This window comes from Mycteria americana, chromosome 2 (assembly GCF_035582795.1).
Source record: "Mycteria americana isolate JAX WOST 10 ecotype Jacksonville Zoo and Gardens chromosome 2, USCA_MyAme_1.0, whole genome shotgun sequence".
In the NCBI taxonomy this organism is placed as follows: Eukaryota; Metazoa; Chordata; class Aves; order Ciconiiformes; family Ciconiidae; genus Mycteria; species Mycteria americana.
Genome location: NC_134366.1, coordinates 151025817 through 151037212, shown reverse-complemented (window position 1 = coordinate 151037212; position 11396 = coordinate 151025817). Strand labels below are relative to the sequence as shown.

Sequence of the window (11396 nt, the reverse complement as noted above, 5' to 3'; positions counted from 1 at the left end):
ACTAGAAGCTTCTAGAAAAATTTTCACAAACATCTGCGTCTCAGTTTTTTAAAATATAGGTTAAAATGAATGTTTTATACAGATGTAATGCCTTTATTTTGAATGTAAATAAACATTTTAAAATCTAAGTATCCCTCTCTAATAACTTCAACAAAAATAACATTTTGGCTAGTAGCTACCTTATTTTTGCCACTAATGAACTATTGAAACCTTCCATAGTTAGGGAGGAAAAGAGATGCTGTGAGGAGGGAAAGATACACTGGAAACACAGTACAATATTAATATAAAAGCAACATATACCTAAATCCTTGTGTAATGTAGCTTGGTAAAAAAAGTCACTCTTCCACACATAAAGGACTATCTGCAGTTACAATATTAGGAGCATGGAGCGGTGGGAGGCTCTGAGCCCTCAGTGCAGCTTAGCTGACTAACGGCAACTCAGTCTTGAAATTTTGGGGCCCGTACATTGCTTTTTTCATTCTCCTCAAACCATTGGCTCCTCTTGACCTCCAGGAGGGCCACGAAGTCCGGGGGCTGCAGCGCTGCTGCCAACAGCGCTGCCACCCCAAGCAGCCAGGGCTGCCGCCAGCTGCCTGCACCACCGATCCTGGTCCTCTTGGGACCACGCTGCTGGCTCTGTGCCAGACCCTGTGTGCTTAAAATGGTCTGAGTACATCCAGGGCACCTGCACTGACACCTGTGGATGTGGCATCGATTAGTGGAGAGGGCAAGGAGAGAGCGGCAGCATGTGAGAAGTACCAGGCAGAGAAAACATGGTCTGGGTTAGTGAAGAGAGGGGAGCCCGTATGGGCTGGTGGCTGCAGGACAGATCAAGGCAACAAGTGGAAGCTGGGATGGTTCAAAAAGAGGGAACCGAAAAGTCTGAGTGGGGGAATTTGCTTAGGAAAAGAGAAGTTGAAACACAGGGTGGGACATGCGAAGGCAAAAAAAGAACCAGGAGGAAAAAAGTAGGGAAGGAGATGGAGGGGAGACTAGGCAGGAGGCAGGGTGTAGTACAGGATGAGGCCGGGGTGAGAGAAGCAGCTCCAGAAGTAGAGCAGTGAGAAGAAAGGAAGAGGAAAAAGGAAAGGGGGAGGAAGGGGAAAAAAATCCATAAATAATGGATTTTCACATGTTTTACTCAAATGGCCTGGATTTATTCAGATAGTGGGACCCTCAGCACCAGCCCTTGGCCCCAGCCAGACACAGCCGTGCTGCATTCCTGGGCTGCTGCTGGGCTGTTTCCCATTTAGATCTGGGCTGTGCCTGCTCCTGAGGTGGGACCGGTACAAAGTTGGGCTTTGCCAGCAAAACAGCACGCTGGCATTGGGCGTGCTGGTCTGGAATAGCATGGCGTGCAGTTGCTATGTAATAGATGACCTCATAGAAAAGTGGTGTGCACACATAGCTGGGCTGAGCCGCTCTGCCATCAGCTGCAGACCGCATCCATTTCAGCAACTAATGCACAAAGAGCTCAGTTTTCAGATGCAACCTAAAGAACTTTGATATTTTAATCCGATTTGCCCCCCAAAAATGGAGATTATGGCCAGAGTATATCTTATTATCTGCTGGTTTTTCATCCCTGGTATGTAGCACAGCTAGTCCTTCTCCCTGCTACCCCACTGCAGCTGCTGCCTGTAATACAGCAAAAGGCGCAGAATGAATGGTGCCAGCACAGGCAGTGCAGAAAAAAAAAAGGGGCAACGGGAGAGAAAGGAACACAGGGAAGTGGGAGGCAGGTGATTTGCGAAGCTCCAGGAAACTGTGGAAGCGCGGAGCTGCATGCTGTGTGCTGGGACTGAGCTCCGGAGGGAAGGAGGATAATTCACACAGACACAAACGGCAGTCACAGGGATGTTAGTGTAGTTAGTGTTTGCACTGTGAAAGTCAGGATGGCACTTTGTGGCTATAAACCCTAGACCTGCTCCAGAGATAGCTTTACAGAACCTGTTTCTGTTCCCAACAGATCTAATACGAACAAACCGTATGTGTATTTTAACATGTTCTTTATAGCTGTCTCTGAAATTTCCCAGGGAGAGATGATCTTTTAAAAAGCGAATGGAGTGTGTCAGTGCCATAGGCAAGTGTACTGATATTAAGGAGAAATACTAAATCATCCTCTGACATTTTAAGATGATAGCTACTGGTTTAAATTCAAAAACCAGTCCAGGGACCAACTGTTAGAGATACTTGTCACTGCCCCTCTTCAGCAATTTGGGCTTTGTTCTGGCTGCTGAACTTTTGAAATCCTCAGAAGATAAATTTACAGTCTGTGTCTGCTCAGGGGGAAGATTATTAAACAAGCAACCCCAAACAATTAAATAAAACCTTAGCTATATGCAATCATTGTAATTTAGTCCTTTGATATTGTTCATCTGATTAAGTTCTTTCCAAACAAACTGCACATAGAACTTGGCCTAGGAGGGGTGGACTAAACCCATATGTATCCTGACAGGGGTGTTTACTTGAATGGAGTTATCCCAGCCTCACTGTACGTACTTGGGGACGCAAAGGGACCTGGGGACAGGAACTCAAAGAACAATAAGGATAGAGAAACTTAGAGGAAATAACCTACTGGGAGAATGGGAATGCACTGGGAGTAGAAAAATCAGTCAGCCAGTAAGAAATCAGATATTGGGAAGATGCCCACGGAGAGGGAGCGGAGATGCCCATGGAGAGAGGTTTGGAGAGGAGCAGTGTGCTGGGGAGGAGGACAGGGGCTGCCAGCACAGGAGGAAGGCAGGCTCAGGGGTGCAGCACCCCAGTGAGGGAAGGGGTGCAAGTCACAGGGGGTGAAGAGGAGAAGAGCAGATGGCCCTTAAATAAACTTTGACTAGGGAGACTGTTCTTCAGTCAGCAGACCAATGTTTCTGGCTGCAGAAACTTTGTATTCCCTCCCCATCTTGCTGGATGGGAGCAGATGGAGAGGTAGGCCTTGACCACCTAAGAAATTTTGGCCGAGCTTGAGACTGCTGTGTCTGCTGCATCAGTGGAAGCTCACCTGGCTGCCTCGGCCTGGGGCAGAGTGGGGCTGGCTAAGGGGTCCCTGCCCCTAGCCCTGGGGTGGGCACAGTGGCCCTCTGCGGAGGCAGTGAACAGCAATAACAAGCAGCCGCAGTCAGTAATGCAGCCCTTTCTGCACCGATGGCCCGGCCGCAGCCCAGGCGCTGCTGGTTTTGACTTGCTACTCATTAACAGGGTTCAGGCAATGTGGTTCTCTGCTGCAGGACCAACGAGGGTTGGAGATGGGGACACTGCAGCCACCCAAGCCCTGTCAGCATCTGCTCCCCATAGGCCTGGTGGGACTGTGGACAGAATATCCTGGAGCCCAGGCACCCTCCTAGGTGGGACGCAGGAGTTGAGCCCTCCCCCTGAGCCGGGTACAGGGGGATCGCTCCCTGCCCCGGACAGGGCTCCCTGAGCCGGGGGGAAGATTTCTCCCTGCCATTCTAACCTGGTCCTTAGTTTGAGAGAGGAGTAGGGCAGGACCGGTGTCCCCAGCCGGGAAAAGAACAACTTTTGGGGCCCCAAACTAGACATTGCAGGGAGGGTGCCAGGAGCGACAAGAGCAGTGGGGTGGCAGAAGAGGGGTTGCACATCCAAGCCACCCTGCGACACATCAGGGAAAGTGCCTCAGCACTGGCACCAGGCCTTCCCGGAGGGGACCAGAGGCACTAGTGAGGGGCTCGCAAGGGTGTCAAGGGAGGGGAGGCCAGGTGTCCGTGCCACCGCCCCGCTCCCTGCACACTGGGTGCAGGCGCTGAGCGCACAGCCCCTGGGGCGGGCCCGCCGGGCCGCCGGGGCGGGGGGCGGCTGGGGGCTTACGGGGCGGCGAGGGAAGGAGAGCGAAGGGGGAGCTCCCGCGGGGGACGAGGGTCTCCCGGGAGGGTGGAACAGCCCCTCTCCTCGGCGCCCCTCCGTCCGCCCCCCCGGCGCGACCTGTGCTCGGCAGCGGGCGGCTCCCGCGGGGCGGGCGCGGCGCGGATGGAGGGGGGGCCGGGGCGCTCCCCGGGCCAGCGCCGCCGGGGTCCGGGCTGGGCAGCGCCGCTGCCCCGCAGGGGGCCCGCGGGGGACCGCGGATGAGCCCCGGGGCGGGGGCGGCATTTGCGCCTCGCCGTTTGCTTCCAGAGCTGTCGGGAAAGAATCGTCTTCTGCAGGATAAAGTCCCTGTCTGCGCGGGTGAATTGCCCGTGTCCAAAGTCTACTGGCAGGAGGCTGTCTGCTGCAATCTCCGCGAGAGGGATGACTTTTACAATATATGGGCTGATTGCAAATAAGTTACTAATAAGCCGCTTTGGCGTAAGAAGGGCTCTGTGCATTATTTCCTAAGATCTGTTTATTTGCAAGTATTTCTTTCTTTCTCTTCTTTTTAAAAAAATATTTCGTTGGGGAAAATAAAAAAAGTACAGGAGTTAATATTTAGACATTCGTACTATTAAGTAATAGAGCTATAAACTCTCAAATACGGCACTTTCATTTTACTTAACAATAGATAACACAACAGCGACAGTGAAACAGGCCAAACAAAAGCGATCACCGAAATTGTTGTGACAGTACAATCACCCGGCTAGGAAATTTATTCAATATGCTTTACCATTGCATTGACACAGCAGGAAAAAAAAGCCTGAATGTTCAGAGAATAATACAACAAGGCAGGAGGTATTTGGAAAAAAAAAAAGGATTTATTTTGAAATACACTTTTAAGAGATACTTTGCCTCCCCGATTTGTTACCGATGTGCATCTGACACGACGATACGAAACAAACAAACGAAGAAAACCACATTCTGTACAGAGCTCTAAAATGAGCCGCGAGTATCTACAAGACGAGCTTTACGCCTGGGTGTGGGTTGGAGAGGGGCCCGATCCTGCAGTCCGCACTCTCTGAGCGAGTTTCGCAGACGTGTGGTAGGAAAGCTTGGCCCCGAGTCTGCGTGTGTGTCTCCGTGCGTGTGTGTGTGTGCGTGTCTTTGAGTTCGTACAACACAGTCCTTGAGTAAAATGGGCAAGTTGGAGCTGCCGGAGCGGGCGCGGGTCCCTGGCCGCTCTAGAAGTCCTGCCGCGGGGTGTGAGTTAGACTGTGCCGCCGAAGATCACAGTTTCGCCTGAACACTTTGCCGCACTGCTCACAGTTGTAGGGCTTGATGTCTGTATGGGTAAGAAGGTGAGTTTTCAGATTACTTCTTTGATTAAAGGTTCTTCCACATGTGGGGCATTTGTGTGGAGATTCCTGTTCAGATTTGAAGCAAGCAAAGGATTAATCCTTCACAAACTACCTGGTTTAACGTACTACTGCACTTTTTTTTATCGCAACGCACAACTTGAAATACCGGGGGTGGACAGGAGCGAGAGCAGTCCCGGGCGGAGGGCAGACCGCCCACTCGCCCTGTCCTGCCCCAAAAGCCTTATTTTATAGTTCTGCCTTCGTGGCGTTTCGCGCCCCTGGGGCGCAGGGAAAGCGGCCGCCGCGCCGTCCTCCCGCTCCGGGGCTCCCGCTGCCCGCCCGGCGGCCGCGGCGGTCCCGGCGGGCGGGCAAGGAGCTCCGCGCCGCTCCGCGCCTCTCCGCACCTCTCCGTGCCGCCGGCCTCCCCCGCCGCCCCGCGCCTGCCGCCGCCGAGGCAGGGCTGGAGCCCGCAACGAAAAACGCCCCGAAGCGGCGGCGTGGACAAATCCGAACCCGGGGCTCGCTCCCCGCCGCCAACCGCGTCCCCGCCGGCTTTAACCCGTCTTCCGCGGCCGCCGTTTTTACGCGGGTCTCTCGCGACCGCGGAGGTAACCGCCGGCCGCTTCCATCCCCCGGGGAAGCACGGAGCCCTCAAGCGCCGGAGCCCTCTCGCTCCCCTCCGCACCGGAGCCCCGTCCCCCCGGCAGCCGCCGCCCCCGCCCCGCGGCAGGCCGGGCCGAGCCGAGCCGAGCCGAGCCGTGTCCGTGCCGGGTCCGCGCCGGCGGCATACGCGCGGAGGAGGCCGGGGAGCGCCGGGCTCACCTGCATGTGTAGGGTTTTGTGGACCGCCAGGGTCCTGGACTGGCAGAAGCCCTTCCCGCACTCCTGGCACTTGAAGGGTTTCTCTTTGGAATGGATGTACCTGGAAGGCAACCCGAGGGGTGAGCGGCGCTGCCGGGAGCGCGGGGCCCACCCGCCCCCGGGCCCCGCTCCCCAAAACCCGCTTTATTTTCCCCCTCCCGTATAATTCCGTTCGTGATTAAACTCCTCTACCGGTTCAAAACATTTGCAATAATTCGTAGCGAGGCGTGATTGCCCTCTCTGGTGACAGATCGGGACCGCATCTGCCCCGTCGGCGGGACCGGAGCCCGCTCTCCCCCGAAGGCAGCGCGGATCCTCCGCCCGGCGGCAGCGGGCGCCGCTCGGCACCGGCCGCGGGTGTGGAGGCGGAGGGGGGCGAGCGGGGGAGCGCCCACCTGCGCCCCGTCCTCCTCCCCGCGCCCCACACTGCGCTTCAGAAACGCAACAGCCCCGGGGCTTCACCCCAGCCCCCCCAACGCGGGTGCCCGTCCCACGCAGAGCGCGGGTTTTGGCTGCCCCGGCCCCTCCGCGGCCGCGGAGTCGGAGCGGGGATGTCTCCTGCTGCCTTCTTGGCTCGGCCCAGAGCTCCCGGAGCGGCTCGGCCTCACCCCCCCCAGCGGCTCCTCCCCACCCCGGCCCCCCACGGCCCGGCCCCGGGCGCGGTGGTCCCTCACCGGTGGTCCCGCAGGTGGTCCTGCCTCCGGAAAGCCTTGTGGCAGATGTCGCAGGTGTAGGGCCGCTCGTCCGTGTGGGTCCGCTCGTGGATGAGGAGGTTGTAGGACTTGGTGAAGTGCCTGCCGCAGAACTTGCAGATGAACTCCTTTTTCGTCTTGGAGGGCAGGCGGCCGCGGGAGGGCTTCCTGTCCGGGGACAGCTTGCTGATGCCCGACAGGGGCGACGCCAGTCCGGGGCTCAGCTTGGCGAGCTCCCCCACCTTGGGGGGGTCCTCCTGCGTGGCGGCCACGGCCAGGTTGGCAAAGTCAAAGCGGGGCCTGTCCTTGTGCAAGGCTGGGAGGACGTGGGCGATGGCCCCTTGCTTGGGGTGGAAGAGGTGCGTGGCGAAGGGGAGCGCGGGAAAAGGGAAGCGGGAGTCCACCAAGCCCTGGGCGGCCGCCATCTCTGTGATGGTGGAGCGGGTGATTTCGTGCACATTGGGGTAGCCCAATGTCCAGTGGTTCATGTGCATGGTTTGCACGGCGCTGAGTCCATACAGACCTTGCAACTGGTCCACAGCTGCGGGGAAGGTGTTCACAGCCTGGAGGAAGGAGTAGTTGGTGAGTTGCAGGGACGGGTGCAGCGGGATGGGGGCTGGCAGAGCCTTGCTTCCCATCTTCCCGGGGCGGGCGCAAGCCGGCAGCGCAGCTGGTGCCTCTGCGGGGCTTTCGAGACGGGGGAAAAATCCTAGGAAGAAAGAGGGAGAAAGGAGGGGAAAGGCAGTTTTACTGAGAGCAGCGTGGTTCCCTTTGCCGAGGCGAGCGCAGCGGCGGAGCCAGGGAGGGCCAGGCACGGCTCGGGCACGCTGCCGTGCTGCCGCCCCAGCCCCGGCTCCCGTCCTCCGCCGCGGCCGACGGCCTCCAACCGACCCACCGGCGCGGTGGCTTCGACCGGAGAAGCTACAGCGTAAAAAAAGTTTTTAAAATATCACTCCCAGAAACATCCACTCCAAATTAAAACAAAAAGGAGAAAACCCCGCGCCGAGCCAACCGAAGGCGCCGCAGATTCAAATTAAACGAATCGTGGAAAAATGCACCCGGAACGGAGCCGGGGCCGCTCCGCTCCGCTCCGCTCCCCGCCGCCCCGCCACCGTCCCCACGCAGCGCCCAGCCCGGGCCGCGGCCACCGTGGGGACCCCCGGGGCCGCCTCCCTCCTGCCCCCCGCGCCGACCTGGCCCCCGGCGTCGCTCCCACCCTCCGCCCGGCCTCCCGCGGGCGCGGAGGCCCCGACCCCGACCCCTCCTGGCTGGGGCCTCCCCGGGAAGGAGCAGGGTGCTCACAGAGAGCCGAGGCAGGCCCGGGGGGCGGCGGCGACGGGGGGGGGATAAACCCCGCGTTTTTCGCAGCTCGGGTGCTTATTTTTCTTCCTTCAACAACAACTCATTTATCAAGATAACCGAGGGAGAGAAAAGGAGCTCCTGCCCCGCACGCACACCTCCTGCCCAGCCCCCCGCGCCGCAGGTCCTAAATAAATCCACTTTGCGCTGAGATCCCTTCCAGATGGCCGGGGCCGCCCCACGCAGCCCGCCCGGGGCCGGGCGATCCCACCGGCGGCGAGGAAAGCGGCCGGCCCGGAGGCCTCCCCGGCTCGCCGAGGGCTGCCCCGCAGCCGGCCCCCTCCATCCCGCAGGGCCGGGAAGGGCGAGAGCAGCCCCGGCGGGACCCAGCCGTCCGGCCGAGCCCCCCGCACCCCCTCCGCCGTCCCCCGGCCGGGAGCTCCGCCGGAGCGGCGGGGCCGTGGGCTAATGAGCGGTGTGCGACTGTCAGAGGGTTTCACTCAGCCCGTTCAACCGAAACCGCCGGGCCCGCTTCTCCCGCCTCGGCGCCCCCGGGGAGACGCTCCCCTCCCGCGGGGCAGGGGGGCATCGGCGCGGGGGGAAGCCCCTGCCCTCTCCTTTTCTGGTTTTCGGTGAGGGTTCACTTCCAGCAGACCGAGCTGTCCCCACGACCCAGAAAAGCGGCAAAAGCAGGCGCCGGGGGCTCTCCGGGCCTGTAAACAAGAGGTAGGGCCGAGGGTGCCCCAGCCCCTCCTGGGATTTGGGTGGAGGGACTGGTAAGGCGTCGTTTCCAAAATAAACAAAGTCACCCACCCCCCAAAAAATCCTAAAACACCCCCCCCCCAAACCAGAAGAAAAAAAAAGGAGGCTCTGGGAGCGCAGAGCCTGCGCCCCGGCAGCGGCGTCCCTGCCCCTTCGGCCGCCGCCGCCCCGCAGCCCTCACCGCGGCCGCGGGCTTGGGGCCGCTCCGCTGGCACCGTGCAGCCTCCTGGTGGAAAGCGACTTTTGGGTATTATTTTTCCTAAAATACCTTTCCTCCCCGTTTGTGGCACGGCACTGAACTGGCCCTCCGGGAAAAAAATGCGGCAACGAGGCCGGGCGTGACCTGCAGAGCTACCCACCCCTGTTGTCCTTTTCCTTGAATCGTGGCTGGCGCGGATTTCCTCCGCTGCTGCCCAGTTTTTCTCGTTTGCGATTGTATCGAGACCGGGGACGGTGTTATCGATACGACTTGTTATATATGGCGACCTTTTCTTTTTTGTGGAAGGGGGGTGGTTATATATAGAGACTTATTTTTAAAGATGTCGTAGTGTGAGCTCCTATTCGCTTTCCACCAGGAACCGACACAGAGGCAATAAAATCGCTTTTCGCTGGCTGCTACCGCGGCTCCTGCCTCCATCCCGGCTCGCTGAGGCTGGGTCTCGGAGCCACCGGCTATGAGCTGTGGCCGAGGTAGGTACAGGGCTTCTGTAGGGCAGAGCCTCCTCCTTCACAGCCGCGTTTTGCAGCTACGTGTGGTGGTGTCATTGCAGGGCGCTCGTTTTCGTGTCAAAGACCCAAGTCCGAAAAACCATTCCGAACACGAAATCCGTATTTTAACGCAGAAACTTGTAAAACTGCACTGTTGCTGAACCACAGTACATCTATTACTATTTATACTCGGAGGTAACTTTATTAAAATCGATCAAAAAAGATCAGAAAGTGCCTTCGTACGTGGTTTTGAGGCTACTTATAATAGGGTGCGGGGGGGGAAAGTCAACCAAAAACGGATGTTACTTAAACCTTGGCACTTCCTCCTCCCTTGCCGGTCAGAGCGCTTAATTAAATTGAGCCCGGTGCCCCGGCAGTGCGCCCCTCTCTACCTGCCCGCCTGCGGCCGGCCCTCCCCTTCCTCCCGCGGCGGGGCCGGGGCCGTGCCCCGAGGGCGCTGCGGCCGTTCCCGGGGAGCGGCAGGGCCCCGGGGCGCCTCCGCTCCCCGCCAGCCTCACCCGAAGCCGCGGCCGCCGCTGCCCGCGCAGCCAGGTACGTTCCCACGGACCGAGGACCTCTCCAGCGCGACCCGCGGGTCAGCCCCGTAGCCCACGCAGGGGCCGGCTCCTCTTCGCGAGGAATTTCGCGAGAAGGACACCGACCGCGCACTCCGGAGGCCGCCGCCGCCGCCTGGCCCCGCACCGACGCGCCCGCGGCGTGCCGGGGAGACCCGCACCCGAACCGCCGCGGAGCTGCAAACTGAAAGTAAACGCGGCGGCCCCGCGCTCCCCGCCGAGGGGACGCTCCCCTGCCGGGGCCCGGCCGCGGCCCCGCCGCCCCCCTCCCGCCGACGGCAGCGGGCAGGGCGGGCCGGGGGAGCCACTCACCTACCGCAGCCGGCTGCTCCTCCCGCGGCAAAGCCGAGGCGGCGGCCGCGGCACCTTCACGGAGACATTAGATCCACAGCGGGGGCGCTCAGCGAGGCCGGGACCCGGCGGCCGCCGGCATGTTGCGGAGGGCTGGGCGGCGGCTGGGAGCTCTGGCTGCGGCGGTCCCGGGGCCCGGGCAGAGACCGCCGCCACCCGCCCGCAGCCTCCCGCCTTCGACCCCGGCGAGGCTCGGCGCGAGTCTGAGCCGCCCCCTGCCCGGTCCATCACATTTCAGCGGTGAGTGGCGTGGAGCGCTGTCCCCGCCCGCCCGCCGCCGCCGGCCCACCCCGCGGCGCGCACAGCCCCCCGCTCGGGGCCGCGCCGCTCCGCCCCGACGGGACGGGACGGGACGAGACCGCCCCCGGCCCCGGCCCCGGCCCGCCCCGCCGCGCCGGCCCCACTGTTTACTTGTGTTTGGGTAGCAACTGGGTTTTAAAGGGGCAGGACGCCCCCCGCGCCCCCCCCGCGTCACCTAAGGTGACTTCTCCCTCCGAGAGCGGCCCGCCGCCCCCCGCCCCGCTGCCGGCCGCGGCCGCGGGGATTTGCGCGCTCCCTGCGCCGCACCGCCCGCCTCGGCCGCCCGCCGTGCCCCAGCCAGGGTGACACACGGGGCGCGACTGGCTTAAATATCTAAAATAACTCCCCCAAGCCCAGAACGTGGGGGTTTTGCGGGCGCCCACGTCTCCGAGGGGACCTGTGGGTGCAGGTAACGCTCACGTCCAAAGGGCTCCGCGGCCGTCGTGTCGGGTCGCCCTATGGACCGACACTCCAGCGATTCGGCTCTGCCCTTTCATTGCTATTTTAGGCGCCTAAAGGCAGATTCAGAGGGAGAACCGATGGGGAGGTATCCCCATGCGCGGTGACTAAGCACATAATCCCTACCTGGAGCAGACAAATAGTTTCGAGAGCAGTTTCGATTTATTCCCGGGGAATTTACTGCTAAATGGGGCCTCTGTGACCCTCGTCAAATTTCTCGATTAAAG

General features: G+C 60.3%; 1 protein-coding gene across 4 annotated transcripts; it reads right to left on the bottom strand.

The window, feature by feature from the left end:
• Window positions 1–4672: 4672 nt before the first annotated feature.
• On the bottom strand, window positions 4673–10688 carry OSR2 (odd-skipped related transciption factor 2). Of its 4 annotated transcripts, XM_075495025.1 has the most exons (5): window positions 10376–10688; window positions 7239–7424; window positions 6698–6883; window positions 5985–6084; window positions 4673–5228 (listed from the first exon to the last, which is right to left on the bottom strand). In XM_075495025.1, exons 1-5 carry the CDS (start codon window positions 10636–10638, stop codon window positions 5046–5048), a joined length of 918 nt encoding a protein of 305 aa, XP_075351140.1. In that variant the 5' UTR covers window positions 10639–10688; the 3' UTR covers window positions 4673–5045. The 4 variants fall into 4 exon arrangements, with proteins under 4 accessions (XP_075351140.1, XP_075351138.1, XP_075351139.1 ...); XM_075495023.1 differs by having other exon boundaries at window positions 4677–5228; window positions 6698–7424; window positions 10372–10509; XM_075495024.1 differs by having other exon boundaries at window positions 4677–5228; window positions 6698–7424; window positions 10376–10508.
• Between the last annotated feature and the right edge of the window lie 708 nt (window positions 10689–11396).